The 17,587-nt window shown below is 35.2% G+C and overlaps 1 protein-coding gene across 1 annotated transcript in view; it reads right to left on the bottom strand.

Moving 5' to 3' along the window:
* MEOX2 (mesenchyme homeobox 2) overlaps positions 1 to 17,243 on the bottom strand; it is a 63,826-nt gene extending 46,583 nt beyond the window's left edge. The window contains exon 1 of the mRNA XM_060108051.1: positions 16,281 to 17,243. Coding sequence (XP_059964034.1) covers positions 16,281 to 16,794 — 514 coding nt within the window. The 5' untranslated portion in view covers positions 16,795 to 17,243. The remainder of the gene's footprint in view (positions 1 to 16,280) is intronic.
* Positions 17,244 to 17,587: the final 344 nt, after the last annotated feature.

Below are 17,587 nucleotides of genomic sequence, written 5' to 3'. Positions count from 1 at the left end.
TCACAACCTGAGTTGTCAAGGTAAAACCATTCAATCTGGAAGTCACCTATTTCTACTGTGAACATCCATTCAACTCTATTGCATTTAGCTAACTTTCTTTAATTAGCAATGCTCTTTTTAAAATAGAGATGCTTTGCCAATGCAGACTCTTTCTTCTATCTGGTTTTCATAAAAATATAACCCCTTATCTCTATTACTGGGTCCATGGAAAAAGCATCTATTTTTTTAACTGGGAAAAACTAAGATTTATTCATCTAAAGGAAAAATCCAATTGCCATTAGTAACAGAGATGACCACATTCACACATTTACACACCAATGGCCACCAACCTCTTATGAGCAAATTTTCAATACAAAATTTCGCTCACTGAAAACTACTAAAATGTTTTCTTTACTCTTCTTCTACACTGCCAATAACACTTTATTACAACTTACATTTGGTCTGCCCTGAGTCTATTCCAAAACCTCTCAAAAAACAGTGAGAGTTGCCTGGACACTTACGTATGCTTGGCCCAGTGCTATAATATATATGTTTGTTTTTTTTGTGTGTTCCTAAGATAGTCTGAACGCAATCATTAACATTTTCCCTACATTTTCCTACATGAATATACACTCTCAACTCATAAATTCTAACATGAAAGTATCCAGTGAGTTCGTTGCTTAATATGTAGTATTAATATTGCCTTTTCTCCCATAAATCGCCAGCAGTTCAATCATCAGTTAGTTACCAATTAATCTCTATTAAAGATGAATCCACTGATGAATAGTCCTGCTTCCCACATATTCAAAACTCTGCGGTTGGCAGCTTAATTGTGTAATGTATGGCTGCAGCCAAACAGGCCCAGATGGTTCACAGGACAGATGTGAGACTCCCTATACTTCACTTTTCCTTGCATTTGCTCTTTGCTAATGCCAAGATGAATATTTTATCCTCATTTTCTTCCCCCAAAGTTAAAAATCTTCTCTAATACACTCTTCTGTTTGTCAGCTACCTGACTTGCAATTCTGGAATTCATACCAGGGACTATAAAAGACCAACTCTTTTGAGAGGCTTTAAAAGTTAATAATTCTTTGTCATTAATTGCCACTGTCTGATTCTATTAAGTTTTCATATTTTCCCCCTGGAAAATCTAGCCTAATTCCTGGCATGTTCCCCACCCGTTCCCAGAAAAATGTTCTCCTCCCTATTCCTCAAGAGGCTTGGAAGAATCTCCCTAGTTGACCTTACATTTTTGAATATGCTTTCATTGTTTGCCTTCCCACTTCCAAAATTCTATTATTTTTTACATTCACATTCATCATTATGCTGTGATTTACTTCATTTTAATTCTGCATTTATAATTCAACAATTTAACATCTCTCATTTTGCTTTTATTTTGGTAAGTGCCCAAATCCCACATTACATATTATGTTTAATTAACCATTATTTTAAGGTACACTTTGGCCTTTTCAAAACCATGAATGTATTTTATTTTAGTAAACATGTGGTTGAGTAAAGCAAGCATTTATCCAAGAAATCCTTTAGCAAAGTAATGCTCCTTGCATTTTCATTTCAGATATTTTTCAACTTTTACAGCTATACTTTTAACTGAATTTGGCTTTGTGTGGTATTTGAATTCTCATTATCTCTTTCTCTACTTGAGAAGGTTCCCATCCTTGATGACTCTTTCAATAGCCAAAGAGTCAGAAAGTTTGTCTTTTTGTCTAGAAGCACTTGTTCAAGTGGACTTTCTAACAGATTGAAATGTTCTATATCTGCACTGTTCAATACATTAGCCAATAAGCCACACGTGGCTAGTGAGTATTCGGAATGTGTTTACTGATACAAAGGAACTGGTTTTTAAATTTAATTAACTTTAATTAATTAAAATTTAAATAGTCATATATGGCCAGCGGCTACCACACTACACGGCATAGGAGAGTATTATGATTATTGGTGATAAACAGAGATATACAAATGGCCATTTCTAGGAAGTGTGTAATATTTTATTGAGCGACCATGTCTAACATTGCTCTCCATGGGCAGAAAAGGGTAAGATTTAGGATACAGAGTCCCTGCCCCTCATAGCTTTTTAACCTAGAAACAAGAGTATTCCATTGGTAGTTCTCTGTCTTGGCCATACATTAGAATCACTTGAGAGCTTTTTAAAAGTATCAGTGTTCAGATGAAATAACAAGAAATCTGAGATTTGTTTCAAAGTAATTGGGACAAGGTAAGGGAGGAATGGAATGGTATAAATGAGTTAAGATTTGCCACGTATTCATCTATATTGAACATCATGGGCACCTGAGGGTTCATTATACTATTATCTCTATTCTTTTAATGATGTAATTTTCCATTATAAAATTTTAAAAGTTCCAGCTCTGCTCTAGATTAACTTAAGCATACTCTATGAGGCACGAGAATTTTGTAAGAGTGCCCAAATCATTCCAAGGTAACATCAGTGTTGAGAGTTACTGGTCTAAATAAAGTAATCTCATGATACCATGTTAATGAAAAGGTCCAGAAGCATGGAAAATCTGAAAGTTATTTTTCTTTATGAGCTGAAGGAATTGTTAAAATAGAATCAGTATCAGAGTCATGGACAACAGGTTTCTTTAAAAATTGTCAAAATGTTTTGCAATACGGATTAATTTTACCTCTTTTACAGAAATAAATGCTAACTTACTTGCATAAGTAGACTTACTACAAACTTTCTTTTCATGAGACAGTTCATGTGATGTGTGACTAAGCTCAAAACCACAAGTGAGATGATTTTTTTTAGCCTGCCCACTTCTCACTGTCATTGCTCTTTCCTTACTATCCAGACCACCTCACATGTGGTCACTTGTCAGTGTCTTGGATCCACATTCTCTAATCACATACCATTGTTTGAATCTGGTTAACCAGTCATATTTAAAGCAGAATGGTACAGGCTGAGGCATCATGGATTGAATCAGCATCACTGTATCAAGGCACTCAGAAAAGGGATTTTTCATTTCTTTTTTAAAATTCAGCTTACTTGAAAAATTTGAAAATTATCTATCTTCTTTTTCAAATCACCATTTGTGCCACTATCCAACACTACAATACTGATTGATCAATACTCCACATTTTCCCCAAATGCCTGATAATTTCAAGTTTAATTTAATTTTTTGGCTTTGTTAGACAGACATTTTAAGTACTATGATTACTTGGTTGTATGTAATGTGCAAAAGCTCAACAATTCACAGCATAACTGCACAGAATTTTCATAGAATCTCGCCTCACCCCAAAATAATGGAATGAGACATTTCTATACGTTAGTTAATGGGAAACTGGGCTTAACAATCACTAAACTGTTGAAAGTATATGCACCTTACCTTTTAAAATGTAGATGATTTTCGCTGATTTATAATAAAGTTTCTAATAAATGAGTATTTATTTTTGTCTCGATTAATTCACAAATGGTAAATATATGCCATGTAATCAAAGGAATTTCACTTTAGAAAGCATCCATAAAAATCATTCAGAAACAAATACAGATAATTACTTAAGTCAATATTCATTAAACTCCCTTATGGATTGACCAACAATCTTCTGAATTTGCCCAACTACTAGAATCCTGGAACCAAGAGTCTCAGAAAACCCCTGATACAAACAATTCATTCAACATTAGTGAAGCATTTTCTATGCTACAAATGGGATTTACCAAGCACTTCTATGCACCTATCCTAATGCTGGATACCACATTAAAAGAAAAAGAAGATAGACTTTTTCTTTGGGAATACATTTAATTCAAATCAAAGACTAGAGACGTGAAATAAAACAGCAAATTTAACTGTGTTGTTATGCAGAATACAGACATCAATGTGGTAAGAGAAATGCAGTCATTAGCTTAGGGTGGTATTGACCTGAGAAGGTGTCACAAGCTGTATATAAATGAAAATAATAAATACATATTGGAAAAAGATATTACAGGCTTCAGAATCAAAATACAAAATAAATCTGGCAGGCAGCATAGAGCTAAATACACACACACATACACACATACACACAAGAGTGCAATAGAGCTAGTGAAATCTGAATAAGATTAATGGATTTTATCAATGTCAGTTCCTGGTTATATAACTGTATTACACTATTAACACTGGGGAAAACTAAATAAAGGGTATCGAGATCCCTCTGTATTATTTCTTACAACTATATGTGATTATACAATTTTCTCAAAATAATACACTTTTTAAAAAGGGGTAGACATAAACAAGTTTATTGAGGAAATATTGGTTAAAAAAAAAAAAAGCAAAATCAATATCAACAAAACTGGCCCAGCTGGTCAACAAAGCCTTTAATGACTGAGTTGGGATATTGTAGATGGAATCCCATTAATATATATCCCTAAATTTTAGCAAAAGAAATTGGATAGTAAGTAATATGTAGCATGTCTTGTCAAATGGAAGATGCAGAAAATCTTGTGGGAAAAATTCTTGAATGCAATTATGACTATATATATTTAGGTACCCACATTAGGAATTATCAGAACACAGTTTTAAAGTAACATTTCACATTGTACTCCAAAGACTAAATGAAAGATGACTTTGCCAGAAAAAAACTGCTCTAAATATATCTATCAGATTATATATGTAATATGTATGAGATTATATTACATATTTAATTATATGTGATATATAACATACAATTAGATACAAATGATATTAAACAAAAAGTAATTGCACACAAAAAGCAGCACAAGTAAAACCTAGTGGTATATCATTGACGACCATTTGCCACTCCATGCATATGCATCAAAGCCTATAATTAAACATTCATATTGTCAGTGTAGAATACTTTCAGTTTAATGCAGAATTCCAAGAAGAGGAATGACAAAGTCGAAATATTACTGTATGTAGAATGTAGGATTTCATTAGGGAAGAACGAGCAGAAGTAAAGATATTTGGAAGAGAGAGCTACATCAGAAATCCTGGAGAGAGAACAAAATTAAGTGCAAGAAACATCAAAGTAGGAATACGAAAAATAATATAGAATCATACGCAATAGAATGGATTTGGCCTGAGCTGTGTAGGAAAAGGCGGCATGACTGACTTTGAACTTAAGTCTAGTGGAAAAGGAGTGGAAAATCATCAATTGAGACCATTAACATGAAAGGATTTTGACTGTAAATTAAAATGAACTAGGTAGAAGAGGAATTATTTTTTATCACTTTGGAAATAGAGTTGTGTTAAGACAAAAGAGGAAAAAAATTCTTGGAAAAACCAACTGTATATTTTATGTTCAATTTTGTTTTCGAGGGTCTAGTAAGAACTAAGGACCTGGAATTACCATGAGAGGTAGGTGTTAGAGTGTTCCAGAGGTTATGTGGTTCACTGTATTGGGGAGAAGCACATGGGTCTGGTGTTTACAGATGATGGGGAAGATGGGTGTCAGCAGAACAGGAGGAGAAACAAGGAATGCACATCTGGTTAGAAAAGGCAAAAAATGGTCAATCATTAACCTTTTTTAGTATCTTCTGGGCAAAAAAAAGATTGTATTCAATTAAAAAATAAGATCAATAATTATTTTAAAATGGAGTTAAAGACTTGAGACAAGGGGAAGTTGCTTGGTGTCTACTTGTAGCTATTTATTACATTGCACTCAAAATGCAAATATGTTATAGGTAAAGCCCAATTAAATAAAATCTACTAGTATTGCATTAAACATTTTAAAACAGGAGACAGATATTTCAGTTCACAAATGGCTACCCAAAATATGATACCCTTTATATAAATACCTATTACTTATAGATATCATATAGCAAAGTCCATCTGCACATTACCATATATTAAACTTTAAAATGCTATGGTTTATTGTACAAGGTGTCAAAAATATGCAGGCACAATGGTAACCCATAGCAAGAACTACGTCATCAGAAAACTGAAGCTGAGAAAGAATAACAGTGTTCGTATTTATAAAACAAGAATGAAAAATGACTGAGGTCATCATAAATTCAGATTTAGAGAGAAGTAGTTTACACTCAGGTAAAGCATTTTGCCAAATTTTTATTCACTCAAAAGCAGTAGCCAACATTCTAAATGAGCTGAAATTTACTTTCATTGGGAAGACTAAAAACTTAAAGTTTCAAAATATGATATGAGATTTTCCTTTTAAGGGCACTAGGCTGAAGTTAAGATAGGGAAGTTCAGTTGGTACTACTTGGCTGAGTGCACAGACATTACTCAACTTCTCTGGGTGCAGTCTCTCATCTAGAAAATACATTAATTGAACTGCGCGATGCCTTGGGTCTCTTCTAGTGTCTTGATAATTCTGATTCTAATCATCTGTTGAAACATTATCGATTATAAATCATTTAGAAAACTGACAAATGAAGCCTACCCTTGAAACCCAAGAGGAATGAAATAGTTGACGAAGTTGGCTCTTTCTTGTCACTTCTGTGTATTACTGAACATGTAATGTTTTGTTTTCTTCCTGTACCCCTGTCCCTACCACCTCTCAGCCCTCCCATTATCTAGCAGAGAAGTAATCAATAGTCCTTTAAAACTCTCTCATTTTAGGGATTAAATTGCTGTCAGTCTAAGAGCTTTGAAAGAGTTAGCTCTTGACATTTAGAATTTTAATATAGTATTTGATTCTACTATTTATTCAAAAGCAACTGCCACAGACTATCACATATAATAATCTAAAAATTCTCTGAAATACATTTCTGAATTCACCACATTAAACTGTGGGCATAGGAGAGGTGAGTAAGCTGAATAGAATGAAACTAGCCAATCACCCAGGACTTACAACTTGGGTGGGTTTTGTTCTCTATTGCCTCGACCTAAGCAATAATTTTCAAGAATTTATTAAATATAAATAAATACACAAACAAATAAATAATCATTTCCTTTGAAAAAACAACTTATCACCATTATAAAACTGTTTTTATGCATTTTATGTGAGATATAATACATTTTTAGTTTTTTGTAGCATTTGCATATTTACCATTCATGGAGGTCTCCAAATGGAACCATCAAAAATAACAAAGGGCTATAATATGTAAATTCTCTCAGCAATGAACTTTATAATACAGCAGAAAAATGTCAAGTCCAACTTCCTAGTTAGCAACGGCAAGAGAGACCTGATATTTTATTATCATATTTAAGACGCTTTGGTTTAAGTTCTGTTCCCTCTTGACTAAATACCCCTTTGTACATTCCTCTTGAAAACAGGTGTTTGATGGAGAAGTGGTAGGAGACATTTGAGAAAGGTTAGGAGATGTCCAAACAAAAAGGATAAAGAATGGGAATCTTAAGGGTTATTAAGTGAAGGAAACTTGAGTCTCTTACACAGCTTGGTCTAAAACTCATCCTACATTTCAGGAAAATGGCATGCGACATAATTCTAGGGACAGTTGCAGATTATTTTAAATAGCAATCTCAGGCAAGCAACATTTCCTACAGTAATATTAGCAGTAAAATACAAATAAACAGGCAACATAAGACAGAGATTGTTTCCAGATGGTGTATACCCACAACATAATTGCACCTACATTGATAGAAGATAAAAATAACAACACTTACTGAGCCAGACATTGTTTTAAGTACTTTATGTTTACTGACTCACTTTAATTTTTAGGAAACTACACTACAGAGAAGTTAAATCATAGTTAGAAGAGACAGAGGATCTGTTGTGTTCTCCCAGATCAACTCTTGACATTTCTCTTCTATGGCCTGCATTCCCTTAGGTTGACTTCTATGGATTTTATCTACAGAGACCTCTGCGATCTGCTTCCCTATATTCTGATTATATCTGGGCAGTGGGAGGCAACAGAAGGAGATGGGAAGGCATGAAGAGAGGCTACTGCATGATATTTGAGATTAGCTGCAATCTTCCACCTGAAGTCCCAACTTTGCTGGAAGGCTTCTGTCCTGCTGCTCTTACTGGATTCCAGATTCGTGTAAAAGCTCCCTGTATTTTGTCAGGTTTACAGGCGCTAATGTCTTCCAATTGTGGGCAGACCCTGAGTGATGCCCCATCCTGTTGCTTCCCGACACACTGCCCACCATTAAATAGTCACCATCAACCTCTCTTCAGTTATCGCTATGGGTGTGCCACCTATTTTCTTGTCTAATAGGATAACAAAGAAATAAGATAAATCCTTTGTGATCTATGAACTACTGACTAAAAACGCAAAAAATTTAAAAAATAGCATTGCTGTTTCTTCTTATTTTCCCAAACATCTGGGTATCCAAGAAAAAATGGGGTGCTCTACTTCTAGGAACAAAGAATAGTTCTGGAAGAAAAGGCCTCCACAAGTCCCTGTATTTTAAAGGTAAATGTTCAAATGATAGTAATCCTGGAAATGTGTGTGGCAGCAGGCCCCTAAATTTGGGTGCCTAACCTCTGGTTTTCCTGTCATTTCAGTCTTTCTTAGTAGTTTACATGTAGATATTCTCTAGTTTAATGCATCCAGACCCATTTATACTACAAATAAGGAAAAAAAAACCCAAAGTAAATGTAGCCTGTAGTTGGGGAGATTTTCATTGTTAAAGACATTAAAAATACTGAAAACTCATTTTACTTTTGAAAATATTAAATAAGAGAGATATCACTTAAAAGTCAATGTATCCAGTTGGGAGTAAAGCTCTCTTTGGATGGTTCTTAAAATGTGAAAGCCATTTGCTAAATTACTGGCATCCTACAAAATCGAAGCTACTATTTATCAATTTAGTTCCCAGTAAGTTTTTGACGGCACAATTCTATTTTCCTGAGCTGTGTATTTTAACTAACAAAATAAAATCAATCTTTTGTGAAATTTACTTGGTATTCATTGTTTATTTGATAAGAGTCATTGGCCATTTTATACATTTTTTTAAAAACTAATAAGCATACACCTCAGTTTAGTCTGTTAGTTTTTCAGGAGGCTAAGAATACTCATCCAAAAGTTTCCTGTGCAGTCCAGAAAGTTGTAAGAAGCTGCCTATACAGACACCGAATATATTTCACCACTACACTTGCAAATAACTATCATTTGCAAAAATAAGTTTTTATTTGGGTGTTATTTCTGGCAAAGCTTTAAGGCTATATTTTCAAAGAGCAAAACTCTAGGCCTTTAAAATTCTACTGGCATCCACCAACCAAGCTGGACTCTTCTCTAGGTTTCCACAGAGCCTGAGAGAGAGATGACTTCATCTTAATCATTTTCTTGCCCACAGTCATGTAAGATAACTGGGATTTTTTTTTCTTGCAGCATTATAAAATCTCTTGAAATGTGTGGAGAGAAAAACAAAAGAAAACAGAAACTGCAGGGAGTTGGCAGATTTGATTTTATGACTAGCACTGATTATCAGCTTCAGCCTGTTGGACTCTCCACACAGCCGTATATGCTTCAAACTTAATATTTTATTTTGTAACTAGAACATTTAACATCATATTATCGTCTCTAATGTGGATAATTTAGTTCAGATGATCTGTTATGAAGAAATTAAATTTGAAATTCTATTAGTGTATATATACATTTATATAAATAATTATTTTTTAATGTTTATTGTATTTTATTTTTTTAATACCTTTATTGGAGTATAATTGCTTTACAATGTTGTGTTAGTTTCTACTGCATAACAAAGTGAATCAGCTATATGTATACAGTGTGCTTTAAGTGTAGCTGCCATGTCCTAGTTACTTCAGCACCTTTACTGTTTTTTTATACCATTAACCTTTCTATTAAAATACAGTAGGGATTAAAAACTATAAAAAATAAACACCTTATATTCACAATTTCAACCAATACAGCCTATCTAGCTTCAAGAAACATACCTATAACATCTTAGAAAGAAGGCTTATGAAAACAAACACTAGGATATTTAAATGTTGGCTTGGCCAAAAAGTTCATTTGGGTTTTTCTGTAACATCTTACGGAAAAACCCAAATGAACTTTTTGCCCAGCCCAATACATTTGAAACATTCTAATCGAATTGATTCTATGAAATTTTGAAGAGCAACGATTTCTGAATTTAAATCTTTAAACAAAACCCTAACATTTTCGCTACTACGAGTTATTACCTACTAAACTTATATTTGCAATAGAACTAAAAACTCCAAGGATGTAAGAATTAAGTCACCAAAATACACAAATATTTTAGAAGTATTAAACTTTTAAGGAAATGCTAATTTTGAAAAGTAACATAGGTATAATATCAGATAAACTCAAGATTAAATTTATTAATTTTTAAATCTATATAGTATAGAGAGCAAAGTAATTATTTTTGAAAGAATTTTACCCATACAAACCCCTTCCAAAAATGTGTACTTATCAATATAGATTTCACCTGATTTTTCTTATTCATATGCACATGGAAGAGATCAAAAAGCATATCATAAAATAACTTCAGAGCCCTATGAAAATCAATATTCCAAATTTGTACCAAAAAGCACCCAAAGTACCAAATTTGGTACCAAAAAAGTACCAAATTTGCAGGCAGTAACACGTTAAATTCAGAAATATTATATTGCTGTGGAAAATGTGACATTATAAATAAAGGTTTCATGGATAAGGGGACTTTAATTGTATATTTAAAATTCCAAATATAAAGGAATATTAATAATTGACCCAATCAATTCCAAATGAAGGTAAATTTTTACCAAGTAATTCTCAGTTAATTTAGTAAGAAGTATTTCAAAAGGTTTTAAAAAGAAATATTACTCTGAAGTATGAAAAAACATCAGAAATTTATACAAATGGATTAATAGATATATTATTTATTACTTTGTATCGTAAAATACTATCTAACACAATTCCTTAAAGGGAAAATAAATTCCTTACATTTTTGTAATGTAAGTAGAAAATCATTTGAGAAAAGGGGATCCAAGTTAAGTTACTTCTGCTTCTACATAGGTAATGCAAATTGAAGCCTGGGATGTAAAATGACCTTTACTATTTTAAGTTTTACTTCACGAGAGTAATAAAATATTCTACAAGGTTTCCTCCAGTTGAATTTTGAACCTCACTGATGACTATGATTTAGAAGTAGTGTGGAGAATGAGAGAGTGTTGTAACTCATTTTTCTTTATTGTGTTACTCCATCTCTACTTGGGGGTTTCAGTTTGATACAGCTATTCCAATAAATAATCATAAAGGTATCATAACAAAAATAGGAAAAATGTTAGTGTTTGATTTTCTTTATAAACTTTACAAAAAGCTTATTATTGATAACTAAACCATATTAATGACTAAAACACATGAGAGAAATAAGTTGTGAGTGTTTTATCTTTTTTTTTTAATGAAACCATTGAAATCAGTCACCAATACAATAATCCAGGAAATGTAATTTAGCTGGCCACTCAATAATTAATCTTTCTTATTTTATGATTACAATTAAGTGGGAAAGAATTCTACTCCTGATAGTCTTACTTCACGCGCTAATATATTTTCCTCACAAAATTTTTTATTATTATAAAAAACAACATGGCAAAAATACAAAAAGAATGAGAGATAAATCATCCGCAACTCTTAAGTCAACAAATACTAGTTAAGGAATTCCTGTGTGTATTTTATTTGCTAATATCTTTTCACCCTTATCATTTATCACTCGTAAATGTTTGTAATAATTATAGCAATTCTTGGGAAAAAAAACCTCACTCTGAAATTTTAAAAATAAGTTACTGAAGTGAACACAGTCTAAAACTAAAATATAATATAACACAGCCTTAAACTAAAATATATTATTGTATTATATTGTTTATTTTCATTTGAAATGAAAATCTAAAAAGCCATCACATTTTTTGTGTGTTGCTGGCTGCCATTTTTAATACAGTAAATAATGAAATTTCCCAGCATATATATATTTTAATATAGTAAATGGATAAAACTGGCACCATTACTAGGCTAAATACATGTAATAGGTTTATATGTGGGGATTTCTTTTTACATAAATCAGCTATTAATTCACACATAGGTTATTTCTTTAAAAAAAAAGTTAATTCTTCTACTAAATATAGAATTAGTCTCTCAAGTTTCTCTGATTCTAAGGGGATGGGTTGTCCCTACTGTTATTTTATTTTTGTTTAAAATTAATTTCTTAAGACTGTTTAGGTCTTATAATAAAAATTATGTTATTATAAATTCCAACGCTGTGATGAAGGGTCTGTTTTCAAACACAGACAAACAAGGTAATGTTTAAAATATGTTTTTCAGTTTATTAGTGGCGATCAGCTTACTGTGTGCCAACATAATGGTTTCCATTGATAATTACTGTAAAAAAGATTAAAATTTTAAATACTTGGTAAAGGCTTTTTAACCCAAATGAAAGTTTTAGCAGTGTCATGTATTACATTTGATGCTTTTCCTTTTCAAATCAACTATAAATAAAGATATTTACGGAGAAATGGAAACTATTTCATTATTTGCATTCTTCCTTCCATCCATTGCTGACTTTCCACAATAAAGTGCCTTGATTCTAAATGAGTTGCTGCTCTTGACTTTTGAGCGTAATCATTTGAGAACACTCATGTAGGTCAATGGTACTTAGCAGTTTATTTTATCTCAGGTCATCATTTAAAAATGTTCACACCTAAAATTAATCTACCATTCCAAGAAAAAGACTGAAAATGGTACTTTTTAAATTCCATAGATTCGAGTCCCTTAATTTCTTCAGTACTGTCCTATAATCATCTATATCCAAAAGACTGTATTTTAAATTCTAAAGCAAATGCTAAAAAGTCATCATCCAGCAACACAGAGATGAATAATAAAGTAACTTTTTTTCTTTCAGAAAACATGACGATAGAAATATCAAGAAAAAAGTGTAATATAATTCTAGAGTTAGGGTAGGTACGACATTACTCTGTATTTTAATTTCTAGCATATTAACATAATACTTGTGTATTATTCTGCAGAGCCAGGCATACAGACAGACATAATTTGACAACAGGTATTTTATGATCTTGTAGCTATAATAAAATATTTACTATTTTACAAGAATCTAATATGATTCAAAACCTTGTAAAATCACTACCCCCGAATCACTCCCTTCCTTTCTGATACAATTTTGATTTTTTATAAAATTAGTTACTTTGAATATAAAATACTTACATATTTATACTGTATATTACCTGCATAAAAACTAAAGTTAGATTGATTAATCTATTTTGGTGATATTAACTGAAAGTAGGCAGTATTATACTTATTACTTACTTATTACTACATTGCTTGGTGAACAATCAAAAGTAACTGAAGCTAAGTAATTCACACTATTTATAGACATTTTTTCAGAATCACCTGCTTTGTATAGATTGTTTTAAGTACAGTTGTAAAGTTTTGATTTTTAAGAGTTCCTTTGAAGGCATGGCAGATGTTGGTTTTGCTAATAATGCTGGAAAGCACAGCAGGTTCAAAGTTACAAATATGCTTAACACATATTAAAAATAGTGTGATTTTCTATTAAACTTCGTTGTTTTCAATTGTCAGTAAACTATAGTGGAAGCCTAAAGTCCATAAATATTTGCTTCTAGACCCTTAAACTTCTTGAGTTTGTATATGCGTGTGTTCATGTGTGTTTGGGAAGGGGAACACATGTAAATGCACACTGGAAAATGTTACATATTATAGTTTTAGCATCAGTACCATGGATAAATATTGGGGGTGTTTTCCAGTATTTTCCAGGGCTTAAAATTCCATTAGAATTTCACACAGTCATACACACATACACATATTCATACAATCTGGGTATGAGATGCAAGGATACAGAATTTTGGTTCCAACTTTGCCCTGGGTTTATGTATTATATTTACTCTCAACTAGAAATACACAGAAATTATAAACTGCCTAACAAAATATAAATGGTCTCTATAACACATGATGTGAGTTTTGTCTAACACAATTTTAAAATTTCAAGAGTGCAGAAATTACTTTAATATAATTTTTTGGAAATACTGAAACATTAAAACTATGCTATAAGTAATGAGAGATATATGTGTTAACAATATACCAAAATTACACTGACTTTGTACTTTGTTTTAGTTTCTGCTAGCTTAAGATGCCTTTATAATAATATGAAATGAAATAACTGTGAACATAAATTGTAGAAGACCAAATACAATATCATTTCAGGAAAAAGCTACCTTGAATTTAAATCTAGCTAAAGACCTAACAAATATTAATTAACTAAAATATTGACTTTGGCTAATTAAATTTTATTTTCAAAGAGTATACAGATATTTAACCAGAAACTATTGTTATATTTCTTTTTAGATAGCCAAGAGTTCTTTCAAAATATCCCATGAAAGAAAATGTTCATTCTAACTCCCCAGTGATTCTACCCTTGGTGATGGCTAATTGTATTTCCCGCTCAAGATGTAATCTATTAATACTTTATGTAGCTGATGAAAACTTTGGTTTGTTTTTCCAGGACTTTAATTACCAGCTTCAACATGAAAAAATAAACGTATTTGGCTATATGGTTATTTCCCACCAAAGGAGGGTAGCACTGTTAATGTAACCAATATTCTTAAGAAAGTTGTTATTAAAATAATTGAAGGGAACCAGTTCTTAGATCCCACTTCTCTTATTTCTCCTCAACCAAAATAACATATGCCTATATGAAAATTCAATTTGCCCTATGAAACTTAGGTGCGTTGGTTCAGTTGAGGAAGCATATGAAACAATCCATCACATAGGTTTCTCACTGCAGAAAGTAAAATGAACAGTAAGAGCTTCTGGTAATTGCTAAAGTGCCGCTGACCAAACTGACCTCGGATCCTCTTATCCCAGAAAAGTTACATTGATATCAAATGCTAACTCTATAAAATAATCTCATTTTAAGATTGACTTTTTTTTTTTCTAATGAAGATGGAAACCTTGCTATGATTAACCTTTTAACTCTCTGTCTGAAGAGTGTTTCACTTATGGTTAGTAAAAACCATTAAAATGAGTGATACTGCTGGCAACTTTCTTGGATATAAACTCATTTGTGATGGGGCATTAGAAGTTCACCCGACCTTGGAATGTAAAAGTCAGATTTTAAGTTTGTGATAGAAGAATCCATCCCATACTAACGCTTAAGAATAACTGATACCATTGCTGCAAAAGAACATGAAATATGCGGCTCATTCATTGTCATTCATGTGGGATCTTACCTAAAGCATTATAAGGGATAGACACTTTTCAATCTTTCAAACCAATATCTGGAATTATCTTCCAGGACTGTTAAACCAATTCCGCAAAGAAAGAAAATATGTAAATATTATATTAAACAAACGACAGCTTACGAAAAGACAGAACGCAGGCTGCACTATAGCTACAGAAGAAAACTCACAACCTCCTTAATTATAAAGCATCTTTTAACAATTTCATAAAGATACAGATAGGTCAGGGCTTTGATGAGTTGCCTGAAAAACTTGTTTCTCTGGATTGCTAAAATTTAGTTGGCAGCCTGTGCCTTCAGGCATCCGCATTCAGTAAGGTTCCCCTTTTGCGTGGCGGCTCAAATTATCCCCACGTAGGTCTGCGCCTCCTGCGCACACCCTCCAGTACCAGCGCTACCCGGGTTGCTGTTTGTTTCCCAGTACTTGTTTCCGATAATACTCACCTGGAGGAGAATTTTACTTTCCACTTTAAAAACTTAGATTTTCTTTTTGGTTAGCATCACATAAATACAACTACTATTAAGAATCGTCTTTCTTCAAGGGTCTGAGCATGTATTTAGTTACAATTCTCTGACATTCCTTAAAATCCTCTGAATTCCTAGACTGCCTTCTTCCCCAAGAAAGGGAAATTTTTACCATTTGGAATAGGGTGCTATTTAAAGAACTCTGAAATCAGAATTTAAAAAAAAAACGAAAACTTTTTTCTCATATGCTCTGCCAAGTTCCATTGCAAGTTCCAACTATTGTGCAATAATTTGGAAATCCAGTTAACGATGGGAAAAATCTAGCCACTCAGTCGGGAACTTGCAATGGAAAAGTCAAGGAACGGCACCCGCACGCACGGCCAGCGGACGCTGCATCCCAGGGTGCAATCCTCTCCCCATCGCTCAGATGGAAGGTCACGCTTCGCAATCGATTTCACATACTTGTCACTTGTCCTTTTTTCTCAGCGCTCTGGTAAACTAGTTTGAATCTTGGAGAGCTTAACGCAGTTGGCTGAGTGTTGCGCTTGGAGAAACACGTGCCCCCAAAATAAAAGGACCAAAGCAGCCTCGCCGAATTTGGCGGCGAGGAGCCAGGGAGGAAAGACCTGTACCATAACGCCCGCCGCCTCACTCTAGTGCGAGAATCTTCCCAGTCATCTCTCCGCCCCCTTTCGCCGAGGGTGCCCGGCGCGCCCTTACCTGAGCTATCGCTTTTTCTCTTGCCGCCACTTCTCTTCTCCGCCTCCGCGGGTGACAGCGCCTGGCGGCCGTAGTCCCCTGGCGGGCACGCGGCCCCGGTCGGGGTGCTGGAGCCCAAGCTGGAAGAGTTGGAACACAGGACCGGCGGGCTGCTTCCCAGCTCCGGGGGCCCTCCCGAGTCCGGCTGGAGGCAGAGGCTGTGCCGAGCCGCGCTTGGCGGGGAGGACATCTGCGGGAGGTGCCAGTTGGTTTGCAGAGCCTGGTGCTGCTGCTGCTGGTGGTGGTGGTGGTGATGGTGGTGGTGGTGGTGGTGCCCCCTGTGATGCTGGCTGGCAAACATGCCCTCCTCGTTGGGGTATCCCGCGATTATGCAAGACGAGGAAGAAGTGGAGAGCTCGGGATAGGACATATGGTCAGATCTTCCATGGAGGGCGAGAGAGGACTGGGAGAACGGGTGCAAGCCTTGCGCGGTGGCATGAGGGCTGCGCAGGCAGCCAAAGAGCGGGTGTTCCATAGCATGCAAGTCTCGGGTTCCAGGCAGAAGACTTCACGACGGTTCCAAACGCCACCACCCTCTGTTACTTTTCCCTGGAAACCGTGTGACTTTTCCCCCTCCCAAAGCAATAGCCGCCCGCGTTTCAGCAGAGCTCGGATAATCCCGGTCCTGAGCCCTAGCGGCCAGTCTCCTTTACATATAAACACTCGGACCTGGAGGAGCTTCCCTCCGAGCTACTCAGATGTTAAGAGTAGAGAGGTTGAAGCCAAAAGAAGGTGGTCCCAGAGAACTGCTTTCAAGGGGAAACGGTTCTGAGAGGTTATAAATAGAGTGTAACGTGAGCTGGGGGCTGGCTTAGGAGCCCAGTGCTGACCACATGCGAACTCCCTCCAAAACTCCGGCTCAGTCCGCGCCATGCGCTCGCAGTTCCACTTCCTATCGCCGGCTGGACGCACGCAGCGCGCCCACGCCCGCCCGCCCCTGCCAGCAGCCGGGACTGCAAGCGGCGCGCCTGGCGCCTAAACCCGAGCCCCGGCGGGCAGCGGCTCCCCTTCCCACTCCGTCGGCCAGGCCGCGCCGCAGCGCCCGCCAGCCCCAACCCCGCACCCAGGGTCCGACCTGCTCACTGCTCTCATGAAAGTTGTCTTGTCCGTGCCCCTTGGGCACTGTCACCTGCAGGAAAGCTTGGGCTGAGCCTAACTGTGGAGGAGCACGAAAGGAGAACTAAGATTAAGGGAAAAGACCAGAGCTAGTTTGGCGCGCGCTCAGATAAGTTTCTCAAACTTCACATCAACTCGTGCCCTGGGCGCAG

This window comes from Mesoplodon densirostris, chromosome 9 (assembly GCF_025265405.1).
Source record: "Mesoplodon densirostris isolate mMesDen1 chromosome 9, mMesDen1 primary haplotype, whole genome shotgun sequence".
Lineage (NCBI taxonomy): Eukaryota > Metazoa > Chordata > Mammalia > Artiodactyla > Ziphiidae > Mesoplodon > Mesoplodon densirostris.
This window is presented reverse-complemented; position numbering and strand designations above follow the sequence as displayed.